Source organism: Pinus tabuliformis, chromosome 4_2 (genome assembly GCF_031772625.1).
Source record: "Pinus tabuliformis cultivar Carrire ecotype Pingquan chromosome 4_2, CPIR1, whole genome shotgun sequence".
Lineage (NCBI taxonomy): Eukaryota > Viridiplantae > Streptophyta > Pinopsida > Pinales > Pinaceae > Pinus > Pinus tabuliformis.
In genome coordinates, this window is record NC_142304.1 from 1,139,836,897 (window position 1) to 1,139,863,745 (window position 26,849).

Below are 26,849 nucleotides of genomic sequence, written 5' to 3' on the forward strand. Positions count from 1 at the left end.
ACGAATTGTTGGTGGGTAACAATTGTTTGGTTTCCCCATAATTTGAGGCCTTGAATTTTCCCAGCTCCTAATTATTTTTTAAAGAGTCTGCCTAGTCCTTCTGCAGCAATTATAAAGAGGAAGGGGGATAGGGGATCCCCTTGTCGGAGACCTCTAGAGGCATTGAAAGTTGAGGTTGGCGCCCCGTTCAGGAGGATAGAGAAATTTGGAGTAGAGACCATACTCATGACCCAGTTCACCCATCTATCACTGAAACCAAAAGCTTTGAGTATCGTTTCTAGATATTTCCAACTAAGCCTATCATATGCTTTTGAAAGGTCTAGTTTGATGAGCATTCCTCTCTCTTTTTTTGTTTTCAAAGTGTGAATTACTTCCTGAGCGACTATTAAACCATCTAAGATCTGCCTCCCGTCAACAAAACCGGTTTGCTCTGGAGAGATGATGCTTGGCAGGATCGATTTCAATCTCTGCGCTACAACAGAGGCGATAATTTTGTATATGACATTACATAGGGCTATAGGGCGGAAACCTTCTGCCTGCTCCGCCTGGTTGTTTTGGGAATGAGGGTCAATAGGGTTGCGTTAACTCCTAGCCAGATTTTTTGATTTATTCTGGTCTCCTCTACCACTTCCACCACTTCTTCAGCTAAGAAGTGCCACCCAGCTTGAAAAAACTCCACTGTGAATCCATCCGGGCTAGGAGCTTTGTTCTTTTTCATATTTTTTACTATATCTTCCACTTCTGCCTTTGTTATTCTTCTCATTAGGGCCAAGTTTTGGTCTCTAGACACCATATTCGGTATTTCCCTTCTTATCTTGGATATGGCTTCTGATCTGTCTAATTGTGGCTCTCTCATAATTGTCTTAAAATGATTTAACAATTCTTTCTCAATATCTTCATGTTCGATAATTCTGTCCCCTTCTTGATTTCTCAAGGAGAAGATTCTGTTCCTCTGTCTATGTTGGACCATTACCCTATGGAAGAATTTGGTATTCCGCTCTCCCTCCCTTAGCCATTGTACTCTTGATTTTTGTTTCCATAGAATTTCTTCTTGTTTTCTTCTTTCTTCTAGCTGGGATAGTATCATGCCTTCTTCTTTTGATCTCTCCCCTTGTATGCCATCTAGGATGTCTAATTGTTGCAGTTCTTCCATTTTTTGTTCTAACCTGATCTTTTCCTCCATGATGTTGCCAAATTCTTCTTTATTCCATTTCTTTAGCTTGTTCTTTATTTCCTTCAGCTTTAGTTGGAAAGTATGGGTCTTGTTCTTTCCTCTTGCCATGCTGTCTTTCCACCATCCCTCTAATTTTTCTATCAGATCTTCATGTCTTAGCTAGAAAGCCTCGAATCTGAAAGGCTTATTATTTGGTCTTTGTTTCAGATCGATTTCTAGTTTGATCGGCCAGTGATCGGAACCTGCTACCGGAAGAATGGTTGCTTCAATAAAAACATCCTTCATCATTACTTGTTCTGAGATTAAGAATCTATCAAGGTGGGAGGCTATTTGATTCTCCCCACCTCTTCTGTTATTCCAAGTGTGCATTCCATTATTGGTTTGTATGTCAATCAACTTTTGTTCTCTTATCATGTCTCCAAATTGCTCTCCTTCCTTATCCAATCTCCTGATTCCTCCTCTTTTTTCTCCTGGTTCTTTGATTAGATTGAAATCCCCTCCTATGATCCATTGCTTGCCTGGGATTAGGCTGCGTAGTGCCTTTAAATTTTGAAGAAAGTTTTCCTTTTCATTTGGTATGTGAGGACCATATACACCTGTTATAAAGACCTCCTCTTTCGTTCCTATAATATTTGCTTTACCTGTTAGGATTCGGGGGAAGCTCATCCAATTACTGAACAGAACTTCCTCTGGGTTCCATAGAATGACCAGGCCACCTGTGCTCCCGGTGGCATCCTGGCCCATTATTTCATATCTACTCTTATTTCTATTCAGAATTTCCTGCATCTTCTCAGTACTGATTTTTGTCTCCTGTAAGATCATTATACTTGGCTTTTCTTTTTGCAGTCTCTCCTTCAGATATCGTTGTTTTCCCCTGCTGTTGAGGCCTCTTATGTTCCAGGTTGTAATTATCATCTTAACAATTTTGTGGGGGAAAGGAATACCTCCGAGAGGGGGATTACTCTTCCAGAGCTGACGAGTCCTTCTCCCACCTCTTGTATCACTTCACCCAACGTTTTTCGACCTCTTTTTTTTTCCGGCCTTGCCAGAGCTGCTCACTCCTATTGTCTGTGTCCCCTGTTTTTCCGGATTTCGATTCTCTTTCTCTTCTGTGACTCCTTTTTTCTTTTCCTTATACCTTTGAAAGGCTTCCTTATACCTTTGTTTTTGTTCCTCTGGGATGAATCTTTCATCTATTCTTTTCCATTCTTGTAACAGTTTTTCCATTATCTGTTCTTCTTCTTCCCCTTTTGCCTTCTGGGGATCTATCTCCATTCCTCCTAACTCTTCCTGAGTTTCTTCTTCAGATTCGACCCTCTGTTCCCCTTCCATCTTTTCCGTTTCTTTATCCGCGTTTTCCTCTCCTACCTCCATTTCTTCTACTTCTTCTTCTTCACTGACTTCTGTTTCCTGCCCTTCTTCCTGCAGAATTTTGAACTTGTTTGGGGATTCTTTATTCTGGGTTCCTTTCGGTGTTCTCCTCTGCCCTTGATTATTTCCTCTTCTTGTCCTTCGTTGGACCTCTTGGAAAGTCTCTTCTTCCTTTTCTGTATTTCTCACTCCCCTTCTCCTATCATTTTCCGCTTCTCTTTCCTTTTCTGCTAACGTGATGGGGCATTCTCTGAGTAGGTGGCCATATTCATGGCATCTTCTGCAGCGGAATGGAATGTGTTCATAGTCCAGAGTCTGGTTCCATAATTCATCATGATACTCCAGTTCTATTGAGTCTGGCAAGGGTTCAGTTATATTCATGTACACACAGATTCTAGCGAATGTGGTGTATTTTCCTCTCTTGGTTGATTCCGCCACTTTCACAAAGGAACCGATGGAGTTTCCAATCCCTTGAAGGATCTCTGGTTTCCAAAATTCTGAAGGAAGGCCAAACAGTCTGATCCACACCGGGGCCGCTAGTATTTTTTCCTTGTCTGGATTATAGCATTCTACCCAGTCTCTCATGAACAGGCCAGCATTGTTCATGAAGTGAGGCTGCTCCTCAAAGATTCTAGTCTTATCTTCTAAGTTTGAAAATATGACAGTGAAAAAACCTTTCGCCCCCAACTTAACATCTACATGTCCTTTCGGTTTCCATTTCTGCTGGATCCACCTCATGAGATTTTTCTCATCCGGCCAGTATCCTATGAACTTACAGATCAGAGCATAATCTCTCATATAGCATCTATATTCTTCTAGTGAGTTCGACGGAATTACAAACCTGGGTCTGTTCGTCGCCCTCGGAAGACATTTGCTTGGTATGCCAGTTCTCCGTTGAGCTCCATCAGCTGATGATTCCCCCTCGTTCTTTCGTTCTTCCGCTTTATGTCTCTCCTTTCGGGCTTCTCCTGTTATAACTTCTTTGTAGGAGGGGATCTCTCCCCCCCCCCCCCCGTGCTCCATTCCCATCGGTTCCGTTCAGGACTCGCCGCCTTTAGTTTTCTGATAAAACACCGTCAGAGGAAACCGTAAAGCCCTTAGTTAGTCCGCTGGGTTTGGCCGCCTGCCACCCCCAGAGTCCTTCCTACCCTGCGAATGACTGCACCTTGTCAGGGCCTACCCAGATCTGCTTCCTGAGAGCTTCAGGGCCGACATCGAAACCCTAGCCAGCCCGAAATAATTTCGAAGTGCTTCTAGCCCACCTTAGTACCAATATAGAAGTTGTATAGACAACACCATAGCAATATAAATCAACCCCTATACACAATGAACCACCAAACATGTTTGGATTCCAGCCACGGCTCAAGGATACCATCAATAGATAAAACCACAGACACAGACCACCAGAGACCAATAAACCGTAAGGAATGAGGAAAACTTTGCAGCACAGAAGGTTCCAAGCCCAATTAAGTTGTTGATTTCTCGGGACACAATCATTAAGAGCATCAATTGTTACATCTAATACAGACTTGAGAGTTTTAATGACACTGGTATCAAGGCAGCCTTAAGAGTCAATTCTGGAAGTTATACAGACTACACCACAACAATATGAATCGACCCCTATACGCAGTGAACCTCCAAATGTGTCTAACTACCAGCCACGGTTCAGGTATACCATCAACAGATAAAAACCACAGACATAAACCACCAGAGACTAATAACCCTGACAAATGAGAAAGAATTTATAACATAGAGGGTCCCAGGCATAATTAAGTTGACGGTTGCTTGGGGCACCACCACTAAGAGCATCAATTATTATAGCTCATACGTAAACTACCCCGCAGCTAAGCCACCAAGATTTCTTTGACCCAATATAGAGTTTACTCTGAATCTCTAGACAATTGAACAACTTTCCGAAGATATACCATATAAAACACAGAGGATTCCCTTAAGGTATAATAACTACCCAATTATGGCGGAGAAAAACCCTTGTCAAGTGATGTATAGCACTCCGTGTAGGCTCGGCTACGTTCCAAAGTATAATCTCGAACATGTTTTTCCTCCCTTCACGTCCACCTTTGTCTACTTCATCCACTCTCGCCTCCCATGAATTTCTCATGCAAGTCCAACATACAACCCATAAACTGGTGTGTTCGGCACCCCTCACTAATATTTTCATCCATATTTTACTCTGGAACAAAACCAAAGACCATGTCTCCATCTCTTTTGCAGGTTGTCATTCTAAAATCTCTCCTGAGACAGGAAAACGACCCCCCACCTCTCTGAATGCCCAAACCACCTCGTTCAAACCTCGGTAATTGTCAATCTACCATAATATATATCACTAATGCTAATTAAGAGCTGCATTCTTTTGCATTCAAGGGGGCTGCCATCCCCTGCATTTACTCTCCTTGAATTTCTAGGGTGGTCAGCACGACTCCATATCCAGTGTCTTCTCTCGGGTTGCACCCCTATCGAGGGACAACCTAAATTGGGAAGCAATCTAAATCCTTCTTTTATCTTTTTTTTTACTTGCACTAGCCTCTAATCATTTAACCATTGAATTGAATTGAATTGCGCTCAGAAAGATAATAATCATTCTTGTCCACCATTCCGGATAAACTCATTTATTTGAGCGTCAAACTAATTTTTATTTCAGGGATACAAGTTAATTTTATCTTAAGTTAGAGTTTGTTAGAATCTCAGATTTGAGTTGTTGATTTTTTATAATCCAAATGTTTTATGAGTCTTTTATCTTAGCTTAAGTTAGAATTTGTTAGAATCTCAGATTTGAGTTGTTGATTTTTTATAATCCAAATGTTTTATGAGTCTTTTCTATGCTGGTGAATTCATTTCTACATTCACCAAGAATTATACTCTCCTAGGATGGAGTGATAGGGTGGCGGGCATAATGTGGCTAGATTCCCCCTTTATGGCTAGATTCCCCCATCTAGCACATCATCCTTATAATCATGATGGCACACCATTTATTAGGCATTAGCTATCACAAATATAAGTGGGTTTTAATGGATTTATGATGGATTATCATGTCACTTGTTAATGTGGAGAATGGCAGTATGAAGTCGAGTGAAATGAAGTTAGCACAAGCATCGGATTTTATGTTAATTGCTCACTACAAAATCTAGGGAAGGTCGAGCTTGCATACCAGTGGGATTATGCACAATATGGAGGTCCGATCAAGTTACAATTCTTGAAAATGTGGGGAGTCATGGCATCTCATGGCCTCAAGCTCTTACCTACATTGGATATGATGGATTGGAGGTAGGTTTTGGCACATTTCATGTGCACATGACAACTCTTTGTTAATAGTTCGCCTTAAATGGGTGACCCCTCCTTGCTCCTGCTACTTCCTCTGCTAGGCTTCGCCCTAATGGCTTGTCTAGCTTATGGGTGCTTAGCTCCATTGCAAACATCCTTGAAATCCCCACCTTCTAACTCTTACACTTTCTCTCCCTGCTTCTACGTCTTATATTAGATTCTCCATTGATTCAACATTGCATATTGTTAAGGATTTTGATGTATGAGTCAATATGCTAAGGCAAAGAGCTCAAGCATGTCACAATAATGCCTACTCTAGATAGATGGAGAGTTCTCGGTCCTAACAAAGGGTCGAGACCTTAGCCAACAACTAAAGGGCCAATATATCATTGCGGGTGTAGGAGGAAAGTGACATAGGTGACAAGAAAAGCAGGGGAGAGAGATGTTGCTAGTTAGCAAAATTATTGCTTGGGTCCCACATGTTCGTCACACTAGAGGGAGGCTCAACCAATATATGTACACCATTGACATATATTGGCATCTCAAGATGTTGTTGAGACATGTATTAGTGGATCAGAATGCAATCTAGGATGAAATTATATTCATGCTTGACGACCTCCAACTCACAGTGAAAGGCATGTATCACCGACTACAGTGAATTGAGACACATCTTGGTCTTCCACCTAGCCCAATTTACTCACCAGGTAGCAACAAAGAGCTAACAATTATGGAAGAATCAAACTCCCCCAAGACTAGATGATGACATCAATACAATATTTCAATGATTTTCTTTTTTTCTGGTTCTCTAGATTTTAGGTTGCATATGCACATAATGTTTTAGAAAGTAACAAACCTCACAGTAGTGGTTTTGTAGTTATATTATCTCTAAACATCCTTAATTTTTGAATAGTAAAATAATTATAATTTTACAATTAGTGTGGTTTTTTTGGTAACAAAAAAACCATAACATATATTTTTAATCGAATTTAAATAATGTAACTTTGCTTTAAAACAATTCTTTACATTCTCCCAAAAATAAATATAAAATTAAAATTTTGATAATAATCCTAAACTAAAAAATATGGAAATTTTAAAATATTGAACTTTACTTTTTTAACATTGTTCAAACCTTAATTTCGTTTATGAAAATGCATTCATAATTTATTAACATTAAATATAATCATTAATCAATTTTTAAAGTTTGGTTTTATTTATTAATCGTATATGTAAAGTTTAATACATATTAAAAATTTAATTAAAAAAATTAATTTCCATTCTTCTAATTTGTTTCTCTTTTGGACAGCTAGGATGTGTTTTTCTACCGCTATTACCTCTTTCATATTTTCTGCCAAGGTTGGTTTGGCAGCTCTATCAACAAAGATAGTTGTGTTTGACGGCAGAGCAGAGATGTACCACTCATTTTGGACCTCATCGCTAGGCTTAGATGCCACTGGTATTTTATTCAATAGTTTATTGAAGCGGGAGTTGAAGTCCTTGATGGGTTCTCTTGGCTCAACTTTCAAATTGGAGATATCATTAATTAAGGTAGTTGTAGATCTATCATCTCCAAACTTTGTTAAAAATTGCTCTTGAAAAGCATCCCAACTGTTAATAGAACGTGATGGTAACGAAAAGTACCATGATCATACTGCTCCTTGCAAATTATATGGGAAGATCCTTACAACTACGTCTTCCTCCTCTACTTGATTCAAGTTAATCGACAACATAAAATTATTTATATGTTCCTCAGCCAATAGGCCATTATCAAGATTGAATTTGGTCAACCATTTTTCTAGATGTGCTGGTAATTTATGTAAAGGACTAGCCATCCTAACAGCCCCTAGGTTTGTCCATGGCCTTGGAGGATTTTTTGGGAGATTATGTGTCATTGCTAGTATATGGGTAGGGGGAGGTGTTTCAGTAGAGTTTGAAGGTGATTGGGTAGAGGAAGATATAGCTCATGTACCTGTGTGAATCACGATCTAGAGTGGTCGGATGGATGATTGATCTTATGAGGGTATAGATGGGATAAATGAAGATGATGATAAAACCTCATTGTGAGATTCGGATGGTGTCTTATTAGATTTCTTCCGGCTTGGAAGAGGAAATTCAAACAAAGGTATTTCAAAATTTTCACTCTGTGCTCTAGTTAATGGCCGAGAAGGAGTGAACTAAGAAGTAACATTATCCTGAGATATCTCATATTGTTCTTGTGATAGCGAAATCCCCAGTAATATGTAAATCAAATATTGAACTTCAGGGGCTTCGATAAGAAAAGAATGCTCTGGATCAATTGGGTTTTCAGCAATGGGTTGCATAATATCCTGTGCAACTTCTCACTTAGGATCAGGGGATTTAGAAGACTTTCGAGAAGTTGGAGGTGAGGGTGAGGGATTTTTACTCTTAGAATGGCCTGTTAATTTGGATTTACTTGCCATTCACAATTCATGCCCTCCTTCTAGCGCCAAAATGTTGAAGCCTCGAAAATCATTGCCTCAACATGAGGGAAAACCACTTGGTCCAAACCTTGGTTGGCAAATCCTTTTCCGTTTGGAGTAGTGGCTCCGACTAGGATAATGGGACCGATTTCCAAATCTATTTAATGCTTGTGCTAAATGGAGTCACGTGTGATATTTTTTGAGTAACGTTTAAATTAATGGTAATCTAGTCTAAACTAATCAATCACAAATGCATTTAACCTCTATTTTTCTTTTAAACTATCTAATCATAATATACCCGGGATAAACTTGATATATGCAATCTACAATAATTTCTAAAATAAATTGGTAATAAATATCATTCAATTACGATTAGAAGTGAATCCATTTTAACAATAATCGTTTTGTATAAAAAGTTAGCCGAAACGATTGTGAGAAATATATCGCATAAAGAGTTACTCATATATTCAGCATAAAATAAAGATCATCAACATATAGAAGTGCAATAACGATAATCAAAATTTAGACTTTCATGCATAAATAATTCGAAAAAGAAATGATTTCTTAATACATAAGTAAAAATAATTACGAGATAAAAGTACCATTTATAATATGTCCTACTCCTTTGTTTCAACAATATTGATCTATCTTCAATCCATTCAACATCATCTAAGAGTACAAAAGTGCAATTTCAGTAGAAGATGCTAAATAAGATAAAAGTAAATCATGTTCCATATATTTCACCAGAACTTCCTCAAAGGGACAGAAGTGCAGGTTTTGAAGAGAGTTTCTGATAAAATTTTGGACCCCTCTCTAAATGCATGAGAGGGGTTTAAATACTAAAACTATAAAAGTAAAAATAGATTATTACAAAAATAGTTGAGAAGGTTTAAACGACCTCCCTCAATTTATGCAAAAACAAAATCAAAATTAAAGTAAACAAGCCGAGCAAACTAACTATGTTACATTTGATCCTTCGGATCGCAAATATCCACCATAGGCTTTAGTTGTGTAGGCTGGCCAGCTTCAACTTTCGACTGTACATTGAATACAAAATCAGTCAGTGTTGGTGCCAGTTTCTCGGCAGAAGTGGTCAGGCATTGCAGTGTCATCCATTGGCTGTGAGGCTTGACCAAATGTTGCCAATACGCATCCCAGTCTAACCTGGTTGTTTGCCTTATCACTTCCGCTTTTTCTTACGCTGCATGTTTCCATTGTTGTTCGAGCTATTTTGCATCTAGAAGGAACCCTAGAATGAATTCTACCACTAGATTGGCACCATGAAAATTCTCATTGATATTTTCTATGATAATGTTTGTTGTCTCCGCCGCGTCTTCTATTGCCTTTTCTGCTTCTTTAAGGCAAGAATCCCAGCCTGCAAACAGAATTTCCTTATGCGATTCTTCTAGCTTGGGTAGGTCGCCTTTTCTCCCCTCCTCTGTATTTTTCCAGGCGATGAAATCAGAGACCTTTTTAAAGATTTCATCATATTCAAGTCGCATTTCTACGACTTGACTTGTCAGTTTATCACTTGTTTTGCAATAAGATTTCCAGTGTGAAATCTTCTGGCACAGTAATTCTTTCTGATGTGTCAATTGAGAATTAAGTTCAAGTGCTTCGGTAATAAACTGATCAATTTTTGGATCATCTTTATGTAGATTAGTTATTTCCTGCACCTGTGATTCCTTCTTGGCTAAGCTAGTTCGATGTTCTATTTGCATCTGTTCAAATACCTGTTGAAGCTTGGCTAACTGTATCTCTGCCTGCTGGTCGGATTTGACTTGTTGTAATTGTTGCTTGAGCAACGTTATTTTATTTTCCATTTCTCTAAGCAACATTTGGACTTATGTTGTTTTGTCTATGGTCATTGTAGCATAAGCACTTGCAAACTACGAGAGTCTAGTTAGGTTGGTGGATGGATAGACAGGCAAGTCCTTCCATAGAACATCCATTAGTACATTTTTAGGGGTAGTAATAGCTATAGAGTCCAATTTTCTTTTCTTTCTGTGTCTTTTCACTATGACCTTATGTTGTGGGCTATAGAATACATCCAGAGGGGGTATTTCTTCAATTCTAAAAATGATTTCAGAGGTTGCGGTAACAGGGATATGCTCTACTTCTTGTTCATTTGTAGTTTCTTCCACTGTAATTTCCAGAGTTGTTTTCTATTGTGGAGTTTGTAACTCTGGCACCTGTTCCTCTATATTGAGACTTTTATTAAAATTATCCCACTCTTCCTCTAAGTAAATTACCGTGGGTTTTATTGTTTGTGTAGAGGTAGTAGGGATTTCAACCTGCTTGCTGGCTGAAGCTTCTTCAACTATCTTTTGTGTAGATTGGGCCATATCCTTTATTGACTCGATGCTTCTACTTCTTCCATTTTGTGATGACTGTTGTGATTCTCTGATAGATTTCTCTTGAGAATCTGCCCCAGAATCGGATTTGGAATTTTCTTTAGAGTCACCTTCTATAGTCACACTGGGAGTAGGCTCCCTTATTAGTTCAATTAATAATTGGTTCAATGGGACCATTGCCAGGCTTCTGTCTTTGTAACTGTAAAACTTTTCCAGATCTTGATGGTCAAAAAGTAGTTGTTCCATATGTTTCACCTCTGTAAAGGTGTTTTTCTGCAAAAATATATCATCAAAAACATCCTCCTCATTAGTGAATACTTTTATTTTCACCAAAGTGGTGAAATTCTTGATAGTGCCAAATGGATCATACTATTTTCCATGGAATTTGGGTAATTTCAAAGATAGCATGTTATTTTCTTCTTTGAACGTGTGGCCCAAGTCGTGTAGTGCAAATGCTCCGCACTGTACAGGGAATGTAGACCAAATTGCCTTTTTTGACTATTTCATTGTATGGCTTATTCCTACCTCACTGGTTGTCTGATAGGCTATCTCCCTAGCCATCATTTTATCTGGAACATAGTATGGGAGGATATGGGGAGAGATGATGCTGCCAAAAGCTCTGATATATGTAAATGTTTCCTCCCCAAACCATCTGGCCACCGGGAGGATGTCAACTTCAACTTCTTTGGAAAACCTAGGGACATCTCGATTATAAAGCCACTTGTGAATAGGGAGCATAACTCCATGGAAAATATTGAAAAGATGTGGTTGAAAATTGGATTCCCACGTGACCTTGTGGTACATGTGAATGGGAAGTGGATTTCGAATAGTCCATTTCCATCCCATGATGGGGAACTTTGAACTAAAATAAATAGCATCCATAACATAGGCGCTCATAAAAAATGGAGGGTAAACCCTCGAAGAAATACTTCTTCTCCTTCTATACTCGATAATTGTTTTTGCTAAATTTTCTGACAAGATTTGGGCCCAATTCATTATAGTTGCATTAATGACTACGTCTATTAACTAAAACCACTCTGGGGAGAACTTAGTACTATCCGGTCTACCAAATAGTCTACATAACATAGCCACTACAAAACTATAAGGGGGACAAATAGACGCAGTAGTGTACATACCATTTTTGTCTTTCTTTATTTTCTTTTCATTATTCGACCAAGCATAAGTGCAATCCGCTGGGTCGTTGTTATCTTTAGCAAACTTCTCTACGAATTGCCTATTGGAAATGACCTATGGCTCTGGTAGGTGGTACGTAAGTCGTAGGTTGTCTGGGGCAAAAGATCAGATGACCTCTTGGCTCCTCATCTTGAATTCTCTGTCTGAGATGTCGGCTTCATCGATAACCCATTTTACCATGTCGGTATAAGGGATTATCTTCAGCCAAGTGGCTATGCGGTGCAAAATTGAGTGAGTTGTCTCTAACATGGAAGCATCTGAGGAATCTTGTTCGTCAACTGTAACATTCGTTTCCATAATCCTCGGTTGTTCCTCCTCCAGTATGTTGTCCATAGCCTCCCATGTAGAGGTTCTTCCCTCTCTACTGCATATGGTATCTGTGAATAGGGGTGTCATCTCTGTCTTCTCAGAGGCTACAGCCTTGCCTTTCTTCCCCATTATTCTCAACGCTTTTCTCTGCGGGTTTTTCCTTAAATGAAGAACAATAGCTATCGGACACTCAAATATGAATGTAAAAATGAAATAATGCAAATAGCTTGTAAAGGTGGTAAAAGTAGCATTATTTGAACACATGTAACAAGATATCGTATCATGCTGAATGGATTTTCACACATAAATGTAGTTATTTCCCACTAATGCCCACTAATGATTCGTTATCCCTTAGCTTTATTGCTCATAAATGTTTGCATCGTAAAACAGGATGAAAGCTTCTAGGGTGGTGAGCCATTGTATTACAATGATAGCAATTGTGCGATTTGCAAAAAAATATTGCAAATCGCAATATTGCAAGATGTGCCTTTTAGCATTCTTACCTTCTGCTGTGTGTTTGCGAGATGTGAGATGTGAGCCGTCCATTAGCTATTTCACGTATAGTTAATCACTAGGTTTATCCTATGCAATAGACTTGACGGACTCAAAATATTTACTTTTAATATTCTAAGGTGTGGGTCTGGGTGCCAATCACATTTCACAATATCAGTTGATGGTAAGTGCAAAGTGTTTGCTTGAATGCCCGAAATGCGATGCGATAAACATCAAAGCACCATCGCAGTTTCGCAACTCGCAAATTTCACTATATAATTTTTAAGAGAGATTTCTTTATAAGTTGTGATATGTGATGTGAGAATTAAGCCTAAAAAGCTTAAGGACTTTTGTTTTTGTCGGATTTTATGATAATTGAGACCATGGAGCCCTTATTTAATCATTTTGCTTTATTTTTGAGGTTTTTTAGAAAGGTCCTTTGGTGGGTTTTAGACATGCTATATATGAAAAGGTAAGTCTTTAATAGTTCCCAGAAAGGTTTTGATTGTTATCTTTGCTTTATTCAAAAAATAAAAGAAATGACTAAATGCTAAGTTTTTCTTTTTAGATGAAAGATTTTTTTAAAGGGTCCCCATTTATAAATGTAACATTAACTACTATCATTAACAATTGGGGGGTTGTTGAATACCACAACAGGTCCTCAGAGATTTAGATATCCTCACAAATTCATTCTTGCACTTAAGCTTTAGATTTGTTCTTCAAGAAGCCTCATATTCATCATGTTCCTTGCCTTAGATCCACCCTTTCTTTTATCTCAGATGATCGAATTATTGCTTGAGAAGGAGGAAAAAATGCCTTATATATATATAAGTCTAGTTGGATGAATGGGTGCCTCTTTGACTGGGGCCGACTTGACTAGGAGGGCCGACTTGGCTTGTTTGGAGCCAAAAATTTAATTTTCAAAATTTAAATTTTCTCTTTTGAAAAGGACATGAAGAACATGCCTTAAAATTTCTCAACTAACAATAACATAAAGAAAATTCTTTGTATTTATCATTACAAATACATCAAGGGCTAAAATATTAATTATGAAGACCAACCATAGCTACAAAAATTCAACACAAATAACAATCAAGTTTCTACAGATCCATTTGAACCAAGTGAAGCAACAAAAACAGACCAATTAAGAGGAGGACTGCCATGGCTACAAGTTCCAATTGAAGGGGCAAACCAAGGAGGACAAAATGCTCACAACCCATCCTTAAGTAGTGAATTTTATCCCACCATTAAAATAAATAAATAAATAAATAATAATTAAATTTGAGATATATTTATGAATAGCTAGATAATGAACAAGTACAATTTTCCTTGTTGTCTTACTAGCCAACACATTTTGGAAAGGCAATCAAAAAGAAAGAATGGGTTGAAGCTATGAATGAAGAAATTGCAGCAATAAAGAAGAATGACACATGGAGTCTTGTAGATCTACCAACAGGAAAAACAAGCATTGGAGTCAAATGGGTCTATAAGACCAAGTTTAATGAAAAAGGGAAAATTGAAAAGCATAAAGCCATATTTGTAGCAAAAGGCTTTGCACAACAACTTGGAGTATATTGCAAGTAAGCATTCACCACAATAGTAAGGTTGGATACTATCATAACAATATTAACAATAACAGCAAAAAATCATTGGCTAGTTTACCAAATGGATGTCAAATCAACATTTTTAAATGGGATCTTGAAGGAAGAAGTTTATGTAAATTAGCCTCTAGGATATGAAGTCAAGGGTCAAGTGCTAAAAGTTTATAAGTTCAAAAAGGCTTTGTATGGCTTAAAACAAGCCCCATAGCATGGTATAGCAAAATTGATTCTTATATGTTTAACAAAGGATTCAAACACAACATTAATGAACCCACTCTCTATACAAAAATGGATATACAAGGTAATGTTTTGATTTCCAACATTTATGTTAATGATATGATTTACACAAGAAATTTGCAAGTTGAATATATTCAAATAACTATGGAGAAGGAATTTGAGATGACCAATCTTAGTCACATGAAATATTTTCTTGGAATGGAATTTGAATAGTTTGAAAAGGGAATACTCATTTGTCAAAGAAATTATGCAAGATACATTTTAACAAGGTTGAGGTTAAGTGAATGCAAGCCAACAAACACACCAATTTTCCTAGAAACAAAGCTATGCAAAGATGATAATAGTCTAATAGTCAATTTCACTTTGTACAAGTAGCTAGTAGGCATCTTGATCCAGAGTTATGCAGGAACGAAATGAAATATAGACTTAAACAAAACACAGAGCTACAACGAAAGCTGAACTTCAATTCATTAATAACAAAATACTCAAATTGTTTACATGCAGAATGGAAATAAACTAGCTCCGGAGACGGTAGCTTATCTTTGAGAAGAGATGTGACGGCTACATGCCTTCTAAATTGTGTTATAATGAGGCTCAGAGGCCCTTTTATTATTGAGATATCCTAAACATCCAAAAAGATAACCCTAGGAGATGAAGCACCAAAATTTTGTAGGCCCTGTTGGGATTAGTTGGAATGCCAACTTCCTCGGGTCGTAATTCGGCCATATGATCTATGTTTGGTGTGCATGATACCTCGTTATAAATGTCTATCCGAGGAAAAAAGAATATGGGCAAGCCCATGGGCTTTTGGATTGGCGCATTTTTCAAAAAACATTGTTTAGAGCGTCAAATTGACTCTGGAAGTTTGACGTGAAAAACTACCAAAATAGTAAATTGTGCTACAATTAAGGAAACTGAAAGAAACAATGTTTGGGTCCAGGTGGAATAGGCGGGTGGCCTCAAATATCCACCTAGATCACAGCCTAATTTATATCACAACAAAAAGGACTGAAATAATGTATTTAATAAGCATTATATCTATTAATTTTTCATAGGGCTACAATGTTCTTTGCTTTGATAATTGAATTTCTTCATTAATACATTAAGTTCACCCCATATCATCATAACATTATTCATATCTACACCATTATTCATCAGTGCATGCAATTATATAGAAAGAACAACATAATCATCATCAATGCAACGAAACATAAAGGAACAATAGAAAAAAAGCATGCACACACATAGAGACACCAAGATTGGTCTGAGACAATGGCAAAATCCATTGTGGGGAAAACCCTTGCAAATCTTCTTCTTCTTAGATCTTCATCAAATGATTCAACAAAAGGGAGTACAATGATCCATAACTTTATCTATGTAATAAAACAACTATGGTATCCATGAAATAAATCTAATCATGCTTATAATTAAAACCCTTATTCTGATGGTTGTAATGTGATTTCATCAACTGTAGTGAACTGCTGAACATTGTTGTCACAGAGCGAAACCTTTGGCATAAAAAAAATCTCATCCATGAGTCATGTACATAGGGAGGAGGAGTTGTGCGAGCGTCTATAGCAGATCTAGACATTCTCAACATAACTGGATAACCACATTTGGAAGAGATCTATATGCTCCCAGGTGAACTAGATGAGGGCGTCCAGGGTCAAACATATCCAGACCTACTTCAAGCCTTGGACGCTCTCATAAGTTTGTTGTGTGATCGCCTATGGCAACCTGGATGCTCTCAAGACCACTCTGTGTGAGTGTTTGGGGACTAATACAGCCAGTTCTATCTCTAAAGCCCTGGATGCTCCCATAACCCACTATGCCAACGTCCAAGGCTCCCTGAACACTCCCATAACATAATGTGTCAGCGTCCAGGGACTAAAATTTCCATTTCTATGCCAGCATCCAGCGACTAAAATGTCTAGTTCTGTGCCAGCATCTATGGACTAAAATGTCTAGTTATATGCCAGCGTCCGAGATATAGAAAACCCTAGATCAATGTGAGCTTCAACCCTAAGATTTAAGACCCTTGTGCGAACTTTCCTCCCGCAAACCTGTACGAACCAAGACAATAAGAGAAGAGAAGATAGCTTGATCGAATGTATCAAAATGAGATTGAGATCTCTTCTATTTATAAGCTTTCATGAGGGTCCACTTCGGGTTGAGGACAACCTAAGCAGTTACAAATGTGGTTAGGGCCAACCCATTCCATAATACATGTATGAATAAATAAATTTAAAAACCAACTTTTTCTTGTCCAAATAAGGTGATATTTAGGTTGATCTTGGTCCTCTCGAAAATAGGAATCTAATGAAATCATCATCTAGGTCATCCAAGGTGGAATTTGACTGCAGTTGCAAAAATTAACACTCCCTCTCAACTAGGGAGAATTCCACCTACCAATATCTATCCAACGAACTATATGTCATTTTGAAATCAAATGTCATCATGTATCATCACTGATCATATTTTTCATGTAGTCACCATCTCATGACCGTCTAAAGTATCTCACCATCACAGATAATCAATGTACATCTTGATCTATCCCATACTTGTCCTTGCTTATCTCTTGATTATTCATGCTCATATCTTGAACATTCTCGAATCTAAAAGAAGAATTTGTTACCAGAGGGGAGCTCAAGCTACCACCCTCTATCCATCAGGCTTCTATTTGGAATATTTGTCAGCAGGCTACTACCTGGATCATCATCAATCATCATCGGAGAGCATATCATCAGGGAGAACATCTCAACCTGGAACCACATCGAGGAACACATATCAACCCGAAATTTCATGGGGAAGCTATACATTTACAACCCCATATCGAACAATAAGTATCCAAACACACAAGGGAGCACATCTTGACCCTGGGATCACATCAGGGAGCTCAATCTCAACCTAGAATCGCGTAGGGTTATCTCAACCCATCCTATTACCTATTGATCTTCCCATCGATGACTTTGACTATTCATGTGGTAGAACACCTGCATCATAATCGAATTGGGTCGTACACCCTAAGTACACTCTCAACTCATTGGCAAAACAAGGAGAGGTATTCCCGACAAGCCCACTTTCTTGTGGGTATGATGCCAACTGGGGTATACTCTGCAAAGCCAAAATAGGGGAGTAGCATTCTCCGACCCTATGAAGATATGGGAGTAGAATTCTCCAACCCTATGGGTAATAGGTAAGGGTCATACCCTATTGTCTAGATTTCCCTCAACCCTAGGAGCCCTCCATCTCAATCACTCACCCTGGGAGCTTAGACAGGGAGGAAGAGTTGGCTTAGATCCTTGAAGAGTGTTGCTCTCATCATATTCAAATCGGGTATCAGTTTGTCTCAATAGCAGTTGTTTCCTATTCATACAGAACATCAAATCAAATATCATGTCAGATCATATATAATCATATAATTCACAAAAGGATACCATAATCATCCTCCCTCTCAAGGAGGAACCAACCACAAGCCTGAGCTTGTCTCATATAACTGCATTGTCTCAATACATGAGAGTATCTTGGTCCCAAATATATATATATATATATATATATATATATATATATATATATATATATATATATATATATATATATATATAATATATATATATATATATATATATATATAGATAGATATATAGATATCTATATATATATGTGTGTGTGTGTGTATGGGATTTTCTACCAATGAGATCATAATATCCATGTCATATCCAAATAATGCTTAGACAACTCTATAAGGAGCTTCTTCATCCTTCCTCATAGCTAGTCATGCTAGCAACATCATAATCACCCTCAATCGTACTATGGACCTCTCGTCCAAGATACCATGGCAGATCTCATACTAAAGAAACATCCAAATGTGCTTAACAATAAACTTTATCAACAATAATGCATCCATGCAGTCACATATCATAGGAGAATTATCTCAGTCTCAAAAATAGAATACCTCATGCAGATATTTCAAAGGATGCTCGGTGGAAACTCTTTGTGAATGAAGTGGCTCAGTCATGAATTTATTCATGTTCCATGTACATCATATATGTATACAGATGGATGTTCAAAATGGAACATCAATGCTTCAATCAATTTTCGGGTGCCATGTCAAGTTCAAAAGCATCTTGAACTTCAAATCGGAGTATCCAAGGATTTTCATTTTCATTATTCAAAAACATTTTTCAATAGCTTTGCAATATGGAATTTCTTTCCCAAATTCCATAATTCAATTCAACATGTTGTGATACATAATTTCAAGCTTAAGAGGCCATCTCCCTCTTACCTAGATCATCAGAGGCTCATCGCCTATCAAGAATAGACCATCAGTATGTAAAACCAAAACCATAATCAATATCAAATCCATATCTTGGAACTCATCATCCTGACTTCATCATATAACTGTCAACTATGGACATATCCGGATCAAGGAGCTTGCTTCATGCAATTCTCTAAGCATAATGCCTTGCCAAGCTAGCATAATCAGCCTTACATAAATCAAAGTTGTACCATCACAACAACAAGGTCAACTCATAAGACTTTAGAAGCAAGATCACGGCCATTATCAAAGTCATAATTATCACAGTATCAATACTTTCAACTGAGAGATCTCATATCAAGTCGTGACTTCATTTATTATCATGCCAACAAGTTGTAAACAACCATGCAATATCAATCTGAAACTTCATCAAGCCATTTATGTCGCTAGGTGCAGATGCATACACCAAGGATGATTCATACAAGTTCCAATTTCATGTTGAATCACAACTATGAGTACCTCAACCATTGTGCTAGGAACGAGGAGACCAATAAAAAATCATTTTTCCGAATAACCACATAAGTCATTATGCCCACATAGCATAGACATCAAGGAAAATCAACAATCATTAAATCAGATTATTAGACATAATGTCAAGTCCAAATTTTCTATCGTAGAGAGATCTATAGTCAAAACATATCCCAATCATTAATTCAAAGTTATTATCAAGAATCATGACAACACATTGTTCATCTATATCAATTAGCCAAATCATGCCAACCTCTTGTAGCACAAACATAGTGACATATCTATATGGATGTCTCGGTCACCTGCAAACACAAGTTCAGTCTACATGTTCATATTATGGAAAACATTCAAACTTTTCCTCCTTCCAAATATTGTAATCTTCAACACATCTGTGGAACTGACATCTTCCAGGTGAACATATGATTTCATGCACAATACTTCATTTTTATGTGATCAGCAATTTAACCCAACAACTTCAAAAATTATATTACAGTGGCAGAATATGTCAAAGACACCTTGATTCAGAGTTCAGACAGCTTCAGAAAGCTTCAGATGATGGTCAATTGTAGTCAAACCCTTGGACGCTCCCTTCAGGTTAGCATGGGAGCATCTTTAGCTACCTGGATGCTCTTTGGGCCTTAGCATTCGTGAATCCAAGGACGATATCTCCTAGCTCTGTGACTGCATTCGGAGAAGAAACCCTAATTTATGTACGGGCTTCAGATCTGAGACTTTGTTGCAAATCAATACTGTCAGATGCACATAAATCATACTTCAGTAGCACATAATGAAAATATTAATATGGGTATGATACTTGAGAAGAGACTCTCCCTCTGACTAGGGATCTACTTTATTCATATTCATTCATGTCATCAGCTTGTCTCTACTAGAGTCATGCAACAACAGATATACTAGATCATAAACATATACCTATCTTGGCTATTAGTATCATGACATCAATCTTTAATCAAAGCTTAAACTCAAAGTAGCATACAAATGCAACATCATATCTCAAAGATTATGAATACAATAGCACTTTCTATCAAGTCACTCCATTAAGCTATGGCATTCAACCTTACCATATGATATCAAGTCATGACCACTAGAAGTAATAGATCCAAAATATCAATCTCATAGATATACCTCTAACATCAAGGTTACCATGCTTATCATGATCAATAAGATCAAGTAAAGTCATTCAATAAAAGTTTTATCAAAACAATGAGAGTGCCAATCTGTCTTTTCATATGCTTTCATCATGCTTATCACAAGCATTATCAGCAGACTCATGTATAGGAGTCAATCAACTATCCTTCTATGTGAAATCCAACATGACCCATGCATGACAAGTATAAAGAGTAACATCTACTAGAGTCAAGGTGTTAGCTTCCTTATAGGATCAAGATATCCAATAGATACATGTTAGCCAAACATAAAGTATTCCAATGCATCACCATTAGATAGCCTCATAGAATTCAGGAAGATCAAAATGCTCAACACCAGGTGCATTATTTCATTATAGGAAACATAGATCCAAGTCGCTTTCATATGCATGTATGAGCCATCAAAGAAAATGACGTTCTCACCATACCTTAGGGCTTACCTAGCCATCAAAATTTACAACTAAAATACCATGCATACCTTGTGGTATTCAAATACTAGTGCACCTTCTCATAGGTAGCTTGTAGCATTTTGACATATTTTCATATAGTTCCTCTTAACCTTTTCCAGCTCTAATCATCCTTCCTACATTTCAAATTATCCTTAAGAAGGATCCACTCCTCAGATCTCATCAAGGAGGTTAGAAACGTCCATATATTCAAATACATCTGCAGGAAGTATTAGCAATAAAAATAATTATCAGATCCATAGGTCTAAACAAAAGTAAGTGGCATCATAAGTCAATAAATACTTATCTTCAATGAGAGGTGATACTCTCCTTCTTGAAACAATATTCAAGAGCCATCAAAGTCCATGGTCCATATATCAATGTTGTCTTCAGTTATCCAACCAGGCCTGCTAGGGATTATCCCATTTAGGGCTTTATCAAATCTCCCACAAGTACTTAATCATCTTCACATTGACCAGCTAGGTTCCATATCTCATGTTGTTTCCATAAACCAGGGTTTTCTCTCCAACCCTAACCTCATAGAATCCATCAAACCCTAATAATCAAGTTGCCCGGGGTTTTCTTCAAACCCTAGAATTCTTTTAGGTCTCCACCATCCACTTCTAGCTTCCGTCAAAGGTTCCATCATCGGGGTGATCTCCATGGCTTTTCTTCAACTCAATTCTGGTACCATGTTAACTTTTCATAGGGCTACATTGTTCTTTGCTTTGATAATTGCATTTCTTCATTATTCATCAGTACATGCAATTATATAGAAATAACAACAACATCATCAATGCAGCGGAACATAAAGGAACAATAGAAGAAAAGCACACACACACATAAAGGCACCAGGATTGGTCTGAGATATGGGGAAAGCCCTTGAAAATATTCTTCTTATTAAATTGTCATCAAATGATTCAACAAAAGAGAGTACAATGATCCATAACATTATCTATGAAACAAAACAACTATGTTATCCATCAAACAAATATAATCATGCTTATAATCAAAATCCTTATTTTGATGGTTGTAGTGTGTTGTCACTGGTTGTAATCAACTGCTAGATACTGCTGAATACTGTTTTCAGAGATCAAAATCTTTAGCATACAAAAATATCATCCATGAGTCCCGGACGCAAGGAGGAGGAGCTATGTGAGAATCTATAGTAGATATGGGTGCTCTTAGCATAACTGGATGACTACGTTCACAACAGATCTAGATGCTCCCAGGGGAAATGGATGAGGGTTCCTGGGGTAAAACATACCTAGACTTGCTTCAAGCCCTGAACGCTCTCATAAGGCTACAGCGTGAGCGTCTACAATAGCTCAGACGATCTTAGGACCACTTTGTACAAGCGTCTGGGGAATAATATAGCTCGATCTATCTTTGAAGCCCTGGACGCTCCCATAACCCACTATGCTAGCGTCCAAGGCTCCCTAGACGCTCCCATAACAAATTGTGTCAGCGTCCAGGGACTAAAATTTCCAATTCTATGCCATTGTCCGAGATCCAGAAAACCCTAGATCAATGTGAGCTTCGACCCTGAGATTTCATACCCTCGTGCAAACTTTCCTCTGACAGACCTATGCTAACCAAGACAATAAGAAAAGAGAAGATAGCTTGTTCGAATGTGTCCAAATGAGCTTGATGTCTCTAATATTTATAGGCTTTCATGAGTGTCCACTTGGGGTTGAGGACGACCTAAGTAATTACACATGTGCTTAGGGCTAACCCATTCCATAATACATGTATGAATAAATAAATTCAAAAACCAACTTTCGCTTGTCTAAATAAGGTGATCTTTAGGTCGATTTTGGTCCTCTCGAAAAGAGGAATCTAATGCAATCATCATCTAGGTCATCTGAGCAGTCCAAGGTGGAATTTGAATGTAGTTGCAAAAATTAACAATATCTGGGTTTATGGAGTCATCAAAAGAAACCCGTTGGAAAGTAGGAAAAGGGATTTTAAGATATATTATGAGAACAAAACAGTATAGAATTATGTACACTAACTCCAAAGATAGCCATCTTGTTGGTTACACAAATAGTGATTTTGTAGGAAGTCTTGATGAGAGAAAGAGCACCTCAAGATATGCATTTTACCTTGGTATAGGATTGATTTCATGGACATCCAAGAAGCAGCCCAGTGTCTCCACTTCATTAGTAGAAGCAATGTAGCAACAATAGGAGTAGCATGCCAAGAAGTTTGGAGAAGAAGATTGATAGGTGATCTTGAGCCTAAAGAGAAGGAGTCAACTCCTATTTTCTATGATAATATTTCAACTATTGCACTTTCTAGAAATCATGTATTTCACCACAAAAGTAAACACATTGATGCCCGTTTCACTTCATCCGAGAGCTAGTCAATAATGCTAAAGTCAATATTTAGTTTTGCAATTCCAAAAATCAAGTGGTAGACATCTTTACAAAGCCATTGCAAAAGAAAGTTTTGAATTTCAAAGACAGCACTTAGGAATTCTCTATGTTGGAAATTGTAATGAAGATGAAGTCAAAATTAAGGGAGGGAGTTGAATGTAATTGTTGAATACATCTTCCAATTGTTAGGTAATTTACTTAGTCAATAGTTTTGGCAGTGTAGTGCATTCAATGCACAAGTAGCAGTTTGCAATAATGAGTTAGACCCTATCAAACAAGGTGCTAGATTGAGTTAAATAAATAGTTTTATATATTCTCTATGCAAGCAATTTTTAATGTGGTGTGACAAAGTGGTATCTTAATGTAAAAAAGAACTTTAAAACTCCATTAGTTTTTCAATCTTGTTAATTCTGTGTTTTACTATATCTTTTACTCTTCCTTTTAAATTCCTACCAACCTAAAGTAACAATCTAACTATCTCACCTAACATTACAAGATTCAAGAGTCTTATAAAAGAAGCATCAAAACTTATCATAATCAACATCACTTTTAACTAAAATCCAATACACTTCACATTTAGCTATAACATCAACATCCAATACACTTCACATTTATCTATCACCAAAGTTATGACCAGAGTTATTGTACTAATGCAAACCTTTCTTAATGAAATTAAATGAAGAGCTAAGGACAAAATGAGGCTATGAATATTAAATCCATCCACCATTTACTTATCGATTTGCATGATAATACAGAAAACAAAATTACCTGAATAGGCTGGTAATGCTAAGGAAGAGTAGAGAATTAGGGATCTGCATGGCTCCCTGTATGCCAGCTATACAGCATATCAAGTTTTTTGACAGGCTCTCAGATGGCATACAGGGAACCAGGCAGACCACATCAATTTTTCCAATGAGATCGCACTCTTGATCGACATCGATAGCCTATCTGCAGAAGAATATCATTTTCCAATAAGACATCTCATCTAGTCAATTTAGTTGTATGAACTGTGTTTTATAATTCTTTTAAAACTTCTCAGAGAGTTCTTAAAGCATAAGCACCTGTTTTCAACAAGTGCAATTTGTGATTGAAGAGAGCTATTATAAACATAAACACATCTAAATCTCCGAAAGCATAAAAAAAAATTCCCACATGCATACTGCAACCCTAAAGGCCACAACCAGAAGCAAATTGCATTGAAGTTATTTAGAAAATCTGAGCTGATTTTCTGCCATGACCACATAAAAAGGAATATCTATCCTAGAATTGCACAGAAGTGGTTATAAAACAGTGGCTTAACTCGTGGGTGACTGATATATTTTTTGGGCCTGCAGGTTAAACATCCAGAAAACCTAAAAATGAAGGGTTACATTGAGGTATAGACACTGACCTTGGCCATGCAACAAAAAGCATTGATTTCCTGTATTGAGATGGTGAGCTGATCCTGACTGTATATCAACATACATTGCTGCTGCTACTGCCTCTGAGAAAAGTTAGAACCTCTGGATTTCTCAGAGTTACTGTGTGCAACATACATTATAGACTCCATTGTTCCCAATCATGGGTACAAAGAGCATGAATGGTCTAGTTAAAATGAGAAGAGGCAGCAAAAAATTCATTGACAAAACAGAAAAGAAAAGGATGTGATTATTGAAAAGGCAGTACCCATCTGGAATTCATTCACTGCACCAACTAGTTTGAATTGCATGCATGAAAAATTCACAACTGGAAACAAATCGCGGACTCGTTCATATATTTATTGAATGTATTTCTATTATCCTCGGAGTATTGTTGACAGATTAAAATAAGAGTGCACAGGAGGAATTTGTTTTAATAAGTGTGGGGATAATGCTTACACGGTCAACCTTGACGGCTAAGCCAATCCAACCCTCTTTACCAACTTTGTGTAAAATTCAACTCTGGTGGGGCTGCAACCCACCGGCCGGCTGTCACCCATGACGGTCAACTTTTTGACATTTTCTTATTAAATAAACGTGAAAAATATGTGTGGTTGAAGATCATCCAGCAAAATACATAAATTTCTAAATTTTGAGAGATATCACATCGTTCAGGTTGGAAACGGGTAAATTTTTTATTAAAAAAACCAATTTTTTTTTTTTTTTTGGGTATATGTATGGATTTGAATGGAAGATTAGATAACTCAATTATTTTATTAATTATATTTCAAAAGTTTAATGAAGCATATAGTTTTGGGATTATTATATATTATTATTATTATCTAATTTTAAGGTCATGACCAATTCAGATATCAAATTGGTGTAAGAGAAACTCTTGTTTGTGGGACAAGGGAACCATCTCCGCCCAACAATTTGACTGCTAAGTCTACTAAGGCATATATATTGTACCCCTTTGGTTTTGAACCTGTGACCTATTAAGAAGAAACACATGACACTGATCTTTTAAGTTTGATAAATATAATAAAATATTTATTTTATAATATGAAATAGTAATAAAATAAAAATATAGTACATTGATGTTTAATATTATTTTATAAGAGATGTAATTGAAAACAAGGAATGTGTTATTGATAAAAGTGTGGACACTATAAAGAATATAGGAGATTCATTAACAAAACATATAGGAGATTCATTAACAAAACCTATGAGTATTATGAAGTTTATTTATTGTAGATAAATAATGGTATTATTACCTTTGATTAGTGATCATGCACTATTATGACCTCCCTATGCAAAAAAAACAAGTGGAAGAATGTTGAGTTTGTGTTATATTCTTTACACAACTATCTCCACCTGTCATATGTTGCATCAAGTGTGATGCGGGTCACAGAGGGACAACAATCCCTCCTATTTAGTGAGGTAAAGGCCCCCTTAGTCATGGGCAGGGTTTCGGGTTTCGTGGGCAATGCGCTAGAAAATAAAATTTTAGTCAATTTTTTGCATCCATATTTGGCAGTTTTTAGCACATCATTTTTATTTGTAGTGGTTTTATGCCACATGGTGTCTCAGGCTATGATTTTGTAATTTTGGTTAAGGAATTACGATTGTATCTAATATAGGGAAAAATAGATTGGCAACTTTTGGATGTTGATGTTAGAGATAATAAAGAAATGAAGATTCTAGATTGTGTGAGTTTCAAGGTCATGTTCTAGAACGTGTGGTTTCTCAAAGTAAAAGTGAGTTAGAGTTAAGCATGAGCCTTTATCTTCCAGGTTGTTGTGATTATGTAATGATCAATCTCATTGCTATTAAATGGGACTTTATTATGTGTTTTGTGTGGTGTGGGTTTCAAAAATTTATAGTGTTGCTATCTCTATGCTATATCTATTTTTTTGATTTCGTATCAAAGCCTAAGGCTTGAGAATTTATTTGCTTTTTTTAGATTTGATTAGATTTGTTTTGGGTTCTGTGGTGTTCGCAGCATCTTGAAGCCTTGAACCATGAAAGAGAGGATCACAATCTACTGTAGATGTTGTATGTAACTTACTTTGTAGATATGTGAATGTGAAGGAGAAACCAATGCAAGTGTGAAATTATCGCTGCTATGTTACTATGTGAAGTCTAGAAAACGATGTGTTATGTCATTAGTTTTGTTAGATGCATTATAGAAATTAGAGATAAGGTCTACGTGAATCAAATCTACAAAAAT

At 37.1% G+C, this 26,849-nt stretch overlaps 1 protein-coding gene across 1 annotated transcript; it reads right to left on the minus strand.

The window, feature by feature from the left end:
- Positions 1 to 1,333: 1,333 nt before the first annotated feature.
- LOC149173691 (uncharacterized) lies at positions 1,334 to 2,089 on the minus strand. Its single transcript, XM_089426799.1, has one exon. The coding sequence runs from the start codon at positions 2,087 to 2,089 to the stop codon at positions 1,334 to 1,336; it is 756 nt and encodes a 251-aa protein (XP_089282925.1).
- Between the last annotated feature and the right edge of the window lie 24,760 nt (positions 2,090 to 26,849).